At 45.0% G+C, this 14,759-nt stretch overlaps 1 protein-coding gene across 3 annotated transcripts in view; it reads right to left on the reverse strand.

Annotated features, from left to right (window-relative positions):
- Positions 1-14,759, reverse strand: part of FMNL1 (formin like 1) — a 1,060,054-nt gene that overhangs the window by 526,542 nt on the left and 518,753 nt on the right. For all 3 annotated transcript variants that reach the window (XM_085647374.1, XM_085647364.1, XM_085647383.1), the window contains exon 10: positions 7,611-7,685. In XM_085647374.1, the coding sequence (XP_085503500.1) occupies positions 7,611-7,685 (75 nt within the window). The remainder of the gene's footprint in view (positions 1-7,610; positions 7,686-14,759) is intronic.

Below are 14,759 nucleotides of genomic sequence, written 5' to 3' on the forward strand. Positions count from 1 at the left end.
GAAATTCCCCCGTTATAGTTAGTTCAGCTAACTATAACTCGCGCGCCCGCAATGCACTGCTGATGATGTCACATATTACATCACTCATGACATGGTCAGTGACATCACTCATGACATCACTGATGACATCTCAAATGACATCACTGATGACATCACTGATGACATCATCCAGTGAATGTGTGTTTTTCTGAAAATTACATATGTTTTATATATGTATATCTCAAGGTCGATGGAAGAATAAATGGGTATATAAGTGTCTAAATTGATAATTTGTTTTTGAAAAATTGATTGTGTAACTGACTGATTAAGTGTATCATAGTGAATACATGGCTTAGTGAGTAATGTTTAAATATGTAAATATCTGTATCAATCTCTCACTTTGTGTATAAGTGGCTGCATGGGTTGGTGAGTAGTTACATGGGTGTCTATATAGGTTATTAGTTGGTTTTTTGAGTATCAGTCTGAGTGTCTGCATGGTTCGGTGGGGGTATTACGTAGTGCATAGGTGCATGAATGAGTGACTCACTGTTTGTATGTGTTGAAGACAGCATGTGTGCAGGACTGTATGGGTGGATAAGTGTGTGTATGGGTGTGTTAGTGAGTGAATGACTGTCTCAATAGTGTCTTTATGAGTAACTACATATGTTTTAAACTAGTATATGTGACTATTGGTGTATATAAGTGAGTATATGTGAGAGTGAGAGATTGAAAGAGTTCCTGTATGAATAAGTATGTGTTTCTATAAGTGATTGTTTAAAAGACTAAGTATGTGTAAGTTTCCGTAGAAGTAAGTGTGGTGGTGTGTGTATAACTGTATATGCAAGTAAATGTATGTTTGATTCTTTATTAGCATGAGTGACTATGTGTGTGAGTAACTCTATGGATGAGTGGCATTGTGTAACAGGATGTATAGGTGTATGAGTACATATGATGAGTGAGTACATGTATGAGTGACTGTATAGGACTGTTGGTGAATGAGTGGATGTGTATGTGGATCTTAGAATTACTGAAGAGGTTGTTGTAACTGGTATTGGTATGTCCATTGTTTTGAAAATTGTATTCTCTAATTTTGAATGTGTGTATCAAAGGTTATATTAGGGTGAGAGGAGGTCTGGCACTCTATCACAAGGATGATGTCATCAGTGATCTCATCAGTGATGTCATGAGTGATGTCACTGACCATGTCATGAGTGATGTAATATGTGACGTCATCAGCAGTGCATTGCGGGCGCGCAAGTTATAGTTAGCTGAACTAAATATAACGGGGGAATTTCAATGGTTTTGTACAAGTGAAAAGTCCAGCTAACTATAACACCCCTGAAATCTATGGTTTTTTCAGTGAATTTCTGAGGTTTTTTTAAATGCTAATTCCTAACAATGCCTACAGAGATAGGACATGTGAAGAAAGAAGAAAAAATGCACAGAAAGAAAAAAAAGAAGTGCAGAAAGAAGCAACAGAAGTCCTCAAAGCCGAAGAAAAGTGCAGGAAGAAGGATAATGTGCAGAAAGAACAAAAAGAAGAGCAGAAAGAATCCTTGTTGCAAAATCATCCTGTACCCTCAACTTTTTCAGACAGATACTGGTGGTAACTGAGTCTGACTAACCAGTCCTAGAGCCAGTGCTATGTTAAAAGACACTTAGAATACAGTGAAAACACCTACATACACTAGGGAACATTATGCGTTGGGGTCCCCCTGTGATTAGCATGACCTCCTCTGTAAGCCCCTAGTATATAATAGGGCAGGGGGATTAAAACTACCTCTTTAAACAGGCCACAGGGCGTTTTTGCACACGTTAACTCAGGCCCCGTCCCCTCCCTTCACCACTGTGTAAACACGCCCTGTGTCCGTTTTTAGTTGGGAGATTAAGTTCATTTGAATCCTGAGGGTCCCTAGGGTCCAACTAGCCCACTATGTACCTCCAGTAAGTGCCTCAGAGCTGCGTTGCAGAGAGGTGTAAAAAGTGGCACAGCCTGGACCACCTCTCTGCAATGCAGCTCAGTGGCGCTTACTGGAAGCACTTGGTGGGCTAGTTAGCCCCCAGGGGCCCTCAGTATTGAAGGGAAATTATATCCCCAATTTAAAACGTGCCATAGTGCGTGTTTGCACACGTCACCTCAGGCCCCGTCCCCTCCCTTCACCACTGTGTAAACGCGCCCTGTGGCTGTTCTAAGTTGAGAGATTAAGTCCCCTTGAATCCTAAGGGTCCCTAGGGTCAAACTAGACCACTAGGTACCTCCAGTAAGCGCCACAGAGCTGCGTTGCAGAGAGGTGTAAAAAGGGGCTTGGCCTCAGAACACCTGTCTGCAGCGCAGCTCCCTGGCGCATACTGGAGATGCCTGTTGGGCTAGTTGGCCCTCAGGGACCCTCAGTATTGAAGAGGAATTAATTCCCCAACTTACAACTCGCCAGGGGGCGCGTTTGCAGAGTGCTGCAAGGAGGGGGTGTGGCCTCCGGCACGATGCCAGTCTTTTATTTATTTTAATTTTTTAAGAAGGGGGGCTGTGTGGTTCCCCTTCTTATTCTAATTTATTGACTCTGATGACCCCATCCCCCAGGACCTGTCTCCTAATTAATTTTTTTTGACCCCAATCCCCAGGGCCGGCCACTGTTTTTTATTATTTTTAAAAAATATATATTTATAGACACACCTAGGACATGCTGGACAAACCGTACGTACCTATCACCATGACGATTTGAGTGATATTCATTAAAAGGCGACTATGCATACAATGAATCCACGTGGAATGTATTTACACCACTAGTGAAGCTCTGACATGTCGGATGCTCTACCGTGCCTAATCCCGGTAGACACCCTTGTTGTTTATTTATACAAACATGGGTAGCTATTGACAGGCACATTTAATACACATGCACACCAAGCCATTCAAAGGGGATTCGACAAAAATTCGACCAAAACTATGTAAGAAACCCCCCTCACGGTTAATAAAACACACATCCACTGCCGGATGTGTAATACTTTTTATTTTACTCTCTGGAAAGGGGACGAACATCACTTGAGAGTCACAACGCGCTCTTGGCAGAGCCCAATGATGTGTTACACCCACCATTGCCTGCCGAGTGCCACACACCTCTGTGTTGTATTCCACCAGCTAGTGCATGTGCTATGACACTCTCTAGGCCATGTGCACTGTAACACCACCCCGTGAATATGTCATGCCACACTTGTCTTCGCACGGGTTATATTGCCCCATCTAACGTGCCTTCCTCGATGCCTATGTTATAACGCACAGTGCTATGCCATACATATTACAATCTGGGATCCATATCTTTGTCACAGTGCATATGCAACGTTACACTCCCCAGCACATATTTTATATTACAACTTTAGAGACTAGTTAGGTTACACAACACTGCCCTGTGCATATTACACTCCAAGGCGCACATCGCATAGCACGCGCTAGTGCCTGTGCTATCTCGCGCTCTCCAATGAATCTGTCATTGCGCACAATGTATTGCATATTATATTTCACGCCCGGTTCATCTTATATCACACTTTTTGGTGCATAGTGTATACCATACACTATATCTAGTTTTCATTTTCAATCGTGCTCTCAGGACTATATTCTGTATAACACTTGGTTCACCTACCCTTTTCACGGGCATTACATTTTGCGATAGGGGGTGGAGGGTCAGGGGGTGTTTCTGCCAAGTGAGCCCGGAGTCACAGTCACAAATGTCCTCTTCTTCCTGAATAAAAGTGAGATTATGCTGCATACTTGTTCATATTTTAAGTAGTTCGCACAGACACACGTTTTAAAAACAATAAAGTTCCTAATACCCGCCTTCTCTGAACAGTTAGCTTGCTGCCCCATCCCCCTCCTCCCTATCCTCTGTTGTGTGAATCCATGGACTAGCCTCCTCCCTCTTGCCATGCATGGTCTGATGTGCTGCCACTGCCCTCAATTTAGTATGATGTACCAGTCCCCTCCTCCTGCCCTCCATTGCCCAATTCTATGCCCCATCATTGACCTCCTGCTTAAACTCTGTGCTTAGCTTGCTGCCCCTATTCTCCTTCCCCCTGCCCTCCGATGTCTTTGTGCATGCCCCTGCTCCATCCTTTTTGCCCACCATGTTCCATGGACCTGCCACTCCTATCTACTCTGAGTGTTCTGTTGAGCTGCCACTCCCCTCCCACCTGCCTAGCATTGTCAGATGACTGTAACCTGTCCCTGCCACCTCCACCCTGCCTGTCCACATGCCATGCCCCTATCCTCTTCCTCCTGTCCTACATGGTCCATTGTACTGCCACACCCTTCTGCCCTCCCTGGTCTGTTGTGCTGCAACTGCTCCTCCTGCCTGCCCCGTGCGGTCTGTTGTGAGGCCCCTTCCCCTGAACTTTCTTGTCTGTGCACAGGTCCCGACCCTCCCTTCTATCCTCCATCGTCCTTTGTGCATGCCCCTGCACCCTCCTTCTTGCCCCTCATAGCCATTGTGCTGCCACTAACCCTCCCACTTGCCATGCATGGTCTTCTGTGCTGCCATGGCCCCTCCCACCTTCCCTGTGTGGTCAGTTAGCTGCCCCTGACCCCCTCCCACCTTCCCTCCATGGTCTGTGTGTATGCCATCACAGTCTCACTTTTGCTCTTCATGGTGTGTCTTGCTTCTAGTGCCCATCCTGCCTGACCTCCACGGCTATCTTGCTGCTCCTGCCCTGCCCCCTTGCCCCCCAGCCCTCTGTTTACATGTGCAGACCCCTACTCCCTCCCTCCTGGCTTGTCTGTTCCATTGTAATGCCCCTGATCCTTCCCTCCTGCCCTTTATGGTCTGTTATGCTGCAGCTTTCTCTCCTGTCTGTCCATTATGGTCAGCTAGCTACCATTGCCTCTTGCCCCTCTGTTCTCTGTTGTCCATGTGCATGGTCCTGTCCCCTCCCTCTTGCTTTCTATGGATTGTTGTGCTGCACTCCCGTCCCGCATGCCCTGTGTGGTGTATTGTGCTGCTGCAAACCCTGATGCCTGCCCTGCAGGGTCAGTTTGGTGCACCTCTCCATGTCCCTCCTGTCCTCTGTTATCCAAGTCCATGTCCCTACCCCATTTCCTTCCATGATCCAATGTACCATACTTGCGAACATTTTGAACTTGGTAAGAGGGAGATTTTGAAAAAAAACTGGGGTATTGATTTTCCCCTTTGAGTTACATTGAAAAAGAGGAGATTGTAGACAGGAGACAGATCAAATAAAGCCCATTTGAGCTTAAAAACATTGGACGTTTTCTGGCTGAATCGGGTCTGTTGGCATGTATGGTTGTACTACCATTGCCTCTTCCTTCTGCCCACAATGTTCTATTACATTGCCACAGCCTCTCTTGCAAGTCCTGTATTGTTGGTTTGTTGCCCCTGCCCCCCTTTCCACTGCCCTCCATAGTCTGTTGTGCTGCCACGGCCCTTCCTGCCTGCTCAGTGTGGTTAAATTGTTGCCTTTGCACCCTCCTACCTGCCTTCAATTTTTAGAGTCCGTGCCCCTGGCCTCTGCCTCTCAACAGTATCCTAATGAACAACTAGATTGCTAACATTCTATATTTATTACAAAAGTGTGGAACGCCTCACGTCATCTTGATGTAATCAAAACTGTAATACCTAGAGCATTTCCTTTAGAAATTACATATATGAGAGGGTCTTATTGGCATCAAAATTATGGTTAGTGCTCTAAAAGACTAAAATAAGGACATATTTTCTGAGTTTTCAAATAGCGACAAAGCACTTTTAAATTATTTGTTATCTTTATGTTTTTTTATCCAGTTGACCACTTGATTAAATGTTGCACTTAGGGGAGAGGGTGTGGTGTTACTTCCAGAACTGCAGACTTTGCAACTGGGGAACCAGGTTGGAGTTTCTGCTTCAGCTCGACATTCTGTGATTCTGGTCAAATCACTTAGTCTCCCAATGTCTACAACCAAAATGAATTTGTTCTTGTGTGATGTAACCAATGCTCATGTAAAGCACTCCAATACCTGACAAGTCTGCACTATATAACACTGCAAAAACACAAAATAATAAGTGTTTTGCACACTTCTGTCATTGGGCTATATTTGGGCTACATCTGGGTGATTTGGGCTACATTTGGGCTCTTTTGTCTCCGGTGGCCATCTTGGGAGATTTATTTGTTATGAAGTTTCCTAATTTCCTCATGTACTGCAGTCTCCTCAGTAGGAAATGCTTTCAGTTTTTTACTTTGATTCCATCATGAAGGTATTCAGATATGTCACACATTTGCCATAAATTCTGAAAGTTAGCACTCTAGTTGCTCATTAGATCACTGTAGTAAAACTACTGTTCACCATGGAAGTCTGCTCCTGGTATTAAAAGTGCATGTTTCAGTCTGCATGTCAGAAGTTTTTTAATGAAATAGAAGAGGATTTGAGAAGTCACTCAAAATGTGCCCTAGTTTTTCTTTCTGCAGCACTAATCATACTTGTTATGGAAAAATGAACCCCCTCATTTTGTTCCTTTTTAAATTAAATGTTTTAAGAGTTACCACTTTAATCCAAGCAAGATGGCTTCAGGTGTACCATACGTTTATCATAAGTAGGACTGTTAGCGCTCTAGTTGTTCTTTGGAACACTCTGGGAAGCTGCAGTAGAACACAAAGGAATCAACTGACAGTCTCTGCCCTTGTTGGATGTACATGTTTTACTGAGAATGTCAGACTTCATTCTCACATGACTGAGAAAGATAATGTGAATTTACAGAAAATAAGCTCTCAGTTTAGCTTATAGATCACCTTCCAAACCTCTGTGGGAAAAGCCTGAGAAAATATTTTTCTCTCAATCATGATATCCCAGCAGAAGGCTTTTTCACATGGTGAAATCACCTATGAACATACCACAATTCCTAAAATGAGTATGGTACCATCAACAAATGATTTATAATGCAACTAAAGTCTTAAAACCTTCTATTAACTGCAATGCTTTTTAATGAGGTGCTATCATGTATATTGGTCCCAGGATGGCTGCCAACACTTCTTGGATGAAGTGCTGACAGCCAATCAGATCTCAGGATGAGATGTGTGGTTAGGCTCCGCCCACATATATATATGATTTTACTTTTGATTTTCTCAGGAACTACTGAACAGTTTGACACCAGACCTGCAAAAGGCACTTCCCTGAGCTGAGGACTACCTCTCTGCCAAATTTCAAGTAATTCTGTTCAGCCATTCGGGCTGTACCTTGGACTAAAGGTCCCTATGGAAAACTGCATGGGGAAAATGCGTTTTGGGACCCCCTTTTTTCTCAGTCCCCGCTTGACGAATCCCCCCGAGACTTTCAGGGTAGGAGCGGAGCGGAGCGCCCCACCTATTTTGAAAATTTCGTGAGTATTCGTCAACCGGCGCCAAAGTTATTCCAAATAGAATGTTGCGGATTTCCTATGGAAACACGGTCCTAACTATAACTATCTACTGGCGACCGCCAGTAGATTATATATATATATATATACACACATCTCATGAGAGGGAATGAGAAAAAGAGAGCCGGGAGAGAAAAGATAGTAAGAGCGAGGGGGACAAAAAGAACGTTAAATGTAGAGAAAAAGAGACAGATTGAGAGCCTGTGGAGACCAGGGAGGTGGCACAATATTATCTCGAGCTCATACCATGAAGTCGATGTTGCTGTCCTCATTTTGGAAATATTCCATCAGTTTTTCAAAGCTGTGCTTCTCCCCACAGACCTGCATCAAAAACAAATGAGAGGATTATCTGGAGTTTGGCAGGCCGAGATAGACCTCTCCTCCACCCCTTCTACTGTTCTCGGTCACTGATAGGAAACCAGCACTTTTGCGCCGCAGGAACGTCACTTTTTGGACGTTCCAGTGGCGCAATGTGCCACAGGCATATTTATAGGGCCACATAAAGCCATGTTACGTGGCTTTTCATGGCCTTATAAATATGGGCCCCTTTCATGCAGAAAACTGCGTCAAAGGGGCGTTCCATGGATGTTGCTGGGGGCGTTCCCAGCAACAACCATGGCTTTTGGACACTGCCCCAGATTTACAAGAAATCGTGATGCAGTCGGTGTACTTGTCCCTCTTTTTGGTGTTTGGGTCTCACACATGGAGACTGACCCTATTTCATGTCGTCGTTCTCTTCTGTCGATTTCTGTTAGTTTCGGAGCACTATTTTTTTGTTTTGTCTCGGCTCATCTTTTCAGAATGGTTTTGTTGTGATAGTTCTAAATGCGCTCAGCTGACATCATTTTTTGTTTTCAGCTGATGGCATCCCCCCCAACACGGTATTTACATTTTTGCAATCGTTATGTCTCAGTGTGTTTTTGGGGGGTTACACACAGAGAGCACGCCAAGACTAGCTAACAGCATTTTCATTTATCAACCAACAAATGGTATTTACATTCCTGCAATTGGCATGTCTCAGTGTATGCATTCAGCTGACGGCATTTTCCATTTCCCTCCACACACGGTATTTACATTTCTGTGATCAGCACGTTTTAGTGGGGGTTTTTTTGTTTGCACGGAGAGAGCATGTCAATGGTACGTCTCTATGACTCCTCCTGCAAACTTTCACTGCTCCTATAATTTCTTGCAAACCAATGACAATTATGCATGCTACCAATAATTGTCTGGGATTTTTACGCTGTGCAGGGAAGTGACTTATGTGCTTGCACGATGTCCCAGAGGGTCAGAATAGTGGCCGTGGATGCTGTTCCCTGCATCGTTTAAAAATGTATGGTGATGCTGGGTTCCATGAGCCCGGCAGTCCTGCTGTGTCGGTGCCACCACCTGCCCTGGGATGATGAGGAGCAGATGCAGCATCAGCAGAGTATGAAAAATAGGGAAATGATGAAGCTGCTGATTGGACTGGCTATGATCGCCTATGTGGCCTATGAGTTTGGGGGGCTTCATTCATTGCTGGTAGTTATTGCTCCAGATCACCCTACAACCTTTCTCCTCTCTCTTCCCGTTGCCAGGACTACTCACAGTTTGCAATATTTGAATTGTGGTGGTTTTGGTGCTCAACCCTCCTGCTACTGCTGATGACCTTCTCCCCTCTCTTTGGGGGCAGGTAGCTCCTGTGACACAGTCCCTAGTGATTACCCATGCTTCTCACATACCTTGCTCGTCGCCTGTACCCTGATAACGTTATAAATAAAGTACAGAATTTGATTCACCGCTGCAGGTTCTCTTGACCATGTAGTTGCCTTTGAGCCATATTTGGTTCCAGTTTCTTGCTAAATACCTTGAAATTCCTCTAAACAAATATTTGGCTTTAAGGCAATAAAGCAGAAGTAAAACTTGCTTAATCCAGTAAAAGAAAATCGCTTTCCAAATTGATTCATTTAGAGAATGCTAAAATGTGCCTATAAGTGTCAAAGCTTCCACGTTAAAGAACAGTTGATGTTGTAGCACCCAGGATAATGTGCTGCATGGCTAAATACTTATAAGGTCCCAAAAGCGAGACCTATTGGCAATACCAATGCTTGTTATAACTGGAGGTGCTGAGCACTGACAGCACCCAGCTCACTTAAAGCCCTGACTCCTGTGCATAAAACCTTCACAGTGACTCCCATAGACATCAGATGATGAGCACCTCTCCGCATTAAACCATCAGAGTGACTCCAATAGAGATTGGATGATAAACACTCTTCTGCATAAAACTCTCATAAGGACTCCAATAGATTAAACGACAGACACCACACTACATAACTCACTCACAATGTCTCCCATAGAGATCAGATGAACACCCTTCTGCATTAAACCATCACAGTGACTTTCATAGAAGCTAGAGGCTAGACACTTCTGTGCATAGCAATTCCTTCACATATATAGAGAACTGTCGACTGACAGCCCTCTGCATAAAACCTCACAGTGACTCTATTTAAAAATCAAATGATGAACCATTACAGTGACTCCGTAGGGACCAGAAGACAGACACCTCTTTGCATAGGAATCCATTTCCACGCGAGCTGTTAACTGCCAGCCTTCGGCATAAAACCCTCAAGGTGACTCCCATAGAGGTCAGAGGACAGATACTTCTCTGCAAAGGAACTTCTTGACAAACATAGAGATCTCTAGACTGACAGTCCTGTGCATAAAACCTTTAGAGTGACCCAATAGAGATCAAATTATAAATACCCCTCCGCATTAAACCATCACAGTGAATCCCACAGAGGTTAGAGGTCACTCAGACACCTCTCTGCATGGGAATCCTTTCACACACATAGATATCTGTAGACTGAGAGCTCACTTTGGACTTGGCATCAGCATGCCATCAAAAATCTCTTCATCCTAATTCTAGGCCACTTAAATCATTAATCACACCTGAAGTGGCATATAGGCACAAGCCAGTGGTGGCTCCTCCAGGGAGTGCTGCGGGGTGGTGAGGCGAGGCGGGGCGGGGCGGGGGAGGGGCAGGGTGGGGGGGGGGGTATGTAAACTCCGGCATACGGCAGAACGGAGTTAAGTAAATAATTAAATAAATAAAACGAATTACATTGCACGCACAATTTAATTCGCTTTATTTATTTAATTATTTGCTTAACTCCGTTCGGCCGTATGCCAAAGTTTACTACCCCCCCTGCCCCTCCACCACCCCGCCCCGCAGCACTCCCTCGAGGAGCCGCCACTGGTACAAGCGCATGCCTTTTGGGTTGGCTGCGGCTTCAGCCGTTTTCCAATGATCGATGCATTACCTTTTCCAAGACATGTCGAACGTCACCTATTTTCAGGAAGATATCTTTATATTTCGGGAGAGTCTCAAACAAATGACAAAGGGTTAACAACCAAGAAGGATACATGCAAAGTCAGACTCGAGGAAGTTGAGAATTTGGGCCACAGGTTGAATGAAAAAAAGAGTATCACTGTAGTTCAATTTGATAAAAGGGATAAAAGAGTCTCCTTTTCCTCTGTCAAAGAACTAATTGAAGTATTTCTTGGGCCTTGGCGAAAATTATTTCCTGTTTATCTCATTGTTTGCTGACATGATGAAGTCACATGGAATCTCTTATTAACAAATGAGAAATCTGAGTGGTAGTGTGTGAGGAGTTCTGTGAATTAAAAAGAAGCATTGCAATGGTCTCTGCAATAAAAACATTTGATACGAGAGATTGGACAATCGTAAATACTGATACCTGCAACATAGGGGTGAGGGCTGTTTTATTGCAATATATGAAAGATAAGGAGGTTACTGTAGTATGTGCATCTTGACTTTTAAAGGATGCTAGAAAGAATTAGCCACCATCAAGAGGGAAGCACTAACATGTTGGTGGATAGTAAAACACTTCAGGAGGTTTGTGTGGGGCACTGAGTTCGCCATTAAAATTAATTTTTGCCCTCGGATAGATGTCTTTATCACTAAGGAGATGTTGATAGCCTCTGCTAGAATTTCCTGTTGTCTCCTGAGGCAATTAGAATACAATTAAATAATGGAATATGTTCCTAGAAAACAAAATTCTAGCACCTTATTTGTCTCGCCTGCGTTGAAGGGTGATCTGGAAAGTGAGCCGATTCAGATTTTAGTTGCAACGGTGGGTGAGATTTCAGAGGGGTGAATTTCGCAGGAGAAATAGATGGCAGCCATGCAGGCGGATAAGACGTTGCAGGAAATGAAAAAGTACCTGCCTGAGGGGTGGCATGGAAGGAATGTTTCATGATGCAGACAGAGCAGAGTCTTTCTGTGATGTGAACTTCTGTATTCTGGAGATGTTATGTTCAGAGGAGAGCTATTGCTGGTGCCTGAAGCTGTGAGAGAATGCATTTGGACCTAGCACATGAGGTTCATATAGGAATTAATGCCGCCAAGCTTCGTACTGGAGCAGAATACTGGTGGTTAGGACTTGACCATGATGTGGAACAGAGTATTAGGCAGTATGGAGCAATAAACCGTAAAATAAACTGTACAATATCCACCATAGTAACTAACAAGCAGGTGCTCCAAGGAAAAAAATTGCTTTGGATATTTCTGAATCATGTGTAAGGAAACAATTCAAAGTATGCTGCTGTAGTCCTAGATTATCGTTGTCAGTGGCCAGAGGTTAAATCCACTAACCAGATCACAGCAGAGTTGGTAATCACATTTTTGAAAGAGTTATGTAAAGAGAAGGTTTGACACAGACCATACTAACTGAAAATGGTGTTCAATTTATGTTGTACACCATTAGAGATTTTCTGACTGTGAAAGGCTTTGAATATCCGATCATTTTTTTGTTACCCCCAGAGTAATGGTTTGGTTGAGAGATAGAACAGAACCTATAAAGAATGGTTTCTATTAGCTTGGTGCAGTGGAGCTCATGGCAGAGTGCTGTAAAAAATTGGAGTGGTTGTGTCAGATTTCAGTTTAACAAGGAAGACCCACTTTGAGACCATGAGGGGTAGAAAGCCGAGAGAGTTGTTGCCTGAAAGTGTGGAAAGGACGAGAGCATGGAAGGAAGATACCACTTTCACTGAATCCAGTCTCTGACTTCCAACTTTGCATAATCAGCAAAGAGGATATAAGGGTGGATAAATGTGCACATAAGCTTTCCCAGCCTCGTCAGGTAACAAGCATTGGCATAGCCAATAGGTCTCGTCTTTGGGACCTTATAAGTGTTTAGCCATGCAACAGTTGCATAACTAAATACTTATAAGGTCCCAAAAGCGAGACCTATTGGCTATGTCAAGCGGCCCTGCGGCCGCGAAAGTGATCGCGATTGCGATCTCGTGCAAACATCAAAGCGGTCGTGCGGCCGCGAAAGTGAAAGTAATCGCGGTAAAGCGCGGCGCGCGCCCCCGCGCACATGCACTGTAGCTCTAGGCTGGCATGGTAGCACTTTTTGGAGCCCTCTCAAAAAGTCTCGCCAGACCAGCGCATGCGCTGGGTCAGGCGAGACCTAAAAAGGGCTGACTTGAATACTGTTTTGTTGAGTGATGGAAATGTATGGAACCGGATAAAGGTGGTGAAAGTGCCGGAGTGTTTGACTCAAGGGATGAGTGATAGTAGGGTGGTAAATCGAATGGGGTATCATATGGGTCCAGGAAGAGTAGGGAAGACATCTCATTGGTTTGAGTGTTTTGAAATATTAATCTCCTTGCAGAATATGTTTTTTGAAATGCATTGCAGTGTTCTGCTTTACTATTTCTTTTGTTCTTTCCGGATATGTCAGTGTATATTTGTACATATTGTTATTATTTGTATTTTTATTAAAGGAAGAAGAAGTGTAACATCCTGCTTTTCTGAAACATAGAATGCTATGGGGCTTCTGAATGCTGTGGTGCTTCCGAATGCCATACATGAGATTCTTAGCTCACCAGTTGGCTGGCACCAGTTTGCAGAGGCGGCTCGCCGAGGGTGTGCTGCAGGGCGGTGTGGCGGGGCGGAAAAGGGGCAGGGTGGGGGGTAGTAAACTCCGGCTTACGGCCGAAGCGAATTAAGTAAATAAAGCAATTCACATTGCGCGCGCTGCAACGCCGAGAAGGCGATGCAGCGCACGCAATGCAATTTTTAAAATGTATTTATTTATTTACTTAACTCCCTTCGGCCGTAAGCCGTAGTTTACTACCCCCCACCCTGCCCCTCCTCCGCCCCGCCTCACCGCCCAGCAACACACCCTTGGCGAGCCGCCACTGAGTCCAGTTGGCTGGCAGGCTCCTCCCTGATGGTTTATACTGATTGAAGTTGTGAGTTACCTTTCAACCCCGTTTGTTTCCGCAACCGTCACTGTACTTTCTTGCCCGGGATCACCATGGAAGGAAAATGTTCAGAAAATCCTAATGGAAGGGAGAAATCACCCTGTGCATCAGGAACCTGTGTCTTTTGTTTGCAGCAACAAACCCCCACAGTGGGTGTTGTTGCTGTAAAGGAAACACGAAGGCTAAGTAAGGTCCTTCACCCTGGCAGTCTGCAGGACTTTCAACAGTAATAAAAGGGCATGCGCCACCCATGTGGATTCAATTTCACTACAGAGATCATTATATGGTCTAAGTTACCCCCTACATCTCTGAAAGGTTGAGAGTTACACGGCAGGGATCGACCCGTGACAGGAGGAGTGAGGAGTGATAAAGGCATGTTTAGCTTGTCTAGGGGGTTCAAGTGAGGTGGGTGACCCAGGGAAAGAGGGGTGGTCCTATCTGCGCAGGTGGCAAGAGCATGGACGTCATTTAGGAGTTGCCAGGGGTTGCAGCTGCGACCCCTGGCTTGCTCCTTGATAACCATGGCACTACTTTTTAGACCCCTGTCCTCAGAGGTGGCAAAATCAGTGCCTAGTTTGGAGAGCTGCCTGGATCAGACCTCGTGGGCCTAAAGTGCGTTTTGCGCAGGAAAATAATTGATACAACACAGTATGCAGGTTGAGTGCCGACTGACCTCATGCGGTCATGCCCCCTTTTTACTATTCATGCTCCGCCCGACGGCGAGAGCGCGACACATCAGGCCTATGCTGGGCTAATGAGCTGGACCGCCAACTCATTACATCCCATCCCAACTCAGTCTCTTTTCCCCTTTTCTTTGTGAGCTGCCCGCTGAATCGCCACCTGGCACACAAAGTCCTTCAGGTGGGAGTTCGACCTCTGGTTCTCTATGAGTCCATATTTGGGGTGATGACTCTGGGTTAGGTATGGGGCCTCTGGTGCCCTGGATGTTGTTGCTGGCTCCCGGGAGCACTGCGGTGTTGTCTCATTTTCTTGGTGGGCTTCACTTGACGCCATGGAAGGTGCTTGCGGCGGTGTGCCGGGATGGTGTTCCTCCTGATCCCCTCCGTTGCTTTCACCTGCTCCAGGGATATTGTCTTTTTCCACTGCGGGAAGAGGCTCTGGTAC

Source organism: Triturus cristatus, chromosome 1_1 (assembly GCF_964204655.1).
Source record: "Triturus cristatus chromosome 1_1, aTriCri1.1, whole genome shotgun sequence".
In the NCBI taxonomy this organism is placed as follows: domain Eukaryota; kingdom Metazoa; phylum Chordata; class Amphibia; order Caudata; family Salamandridae; genus Triturus; species Triturus cristatus.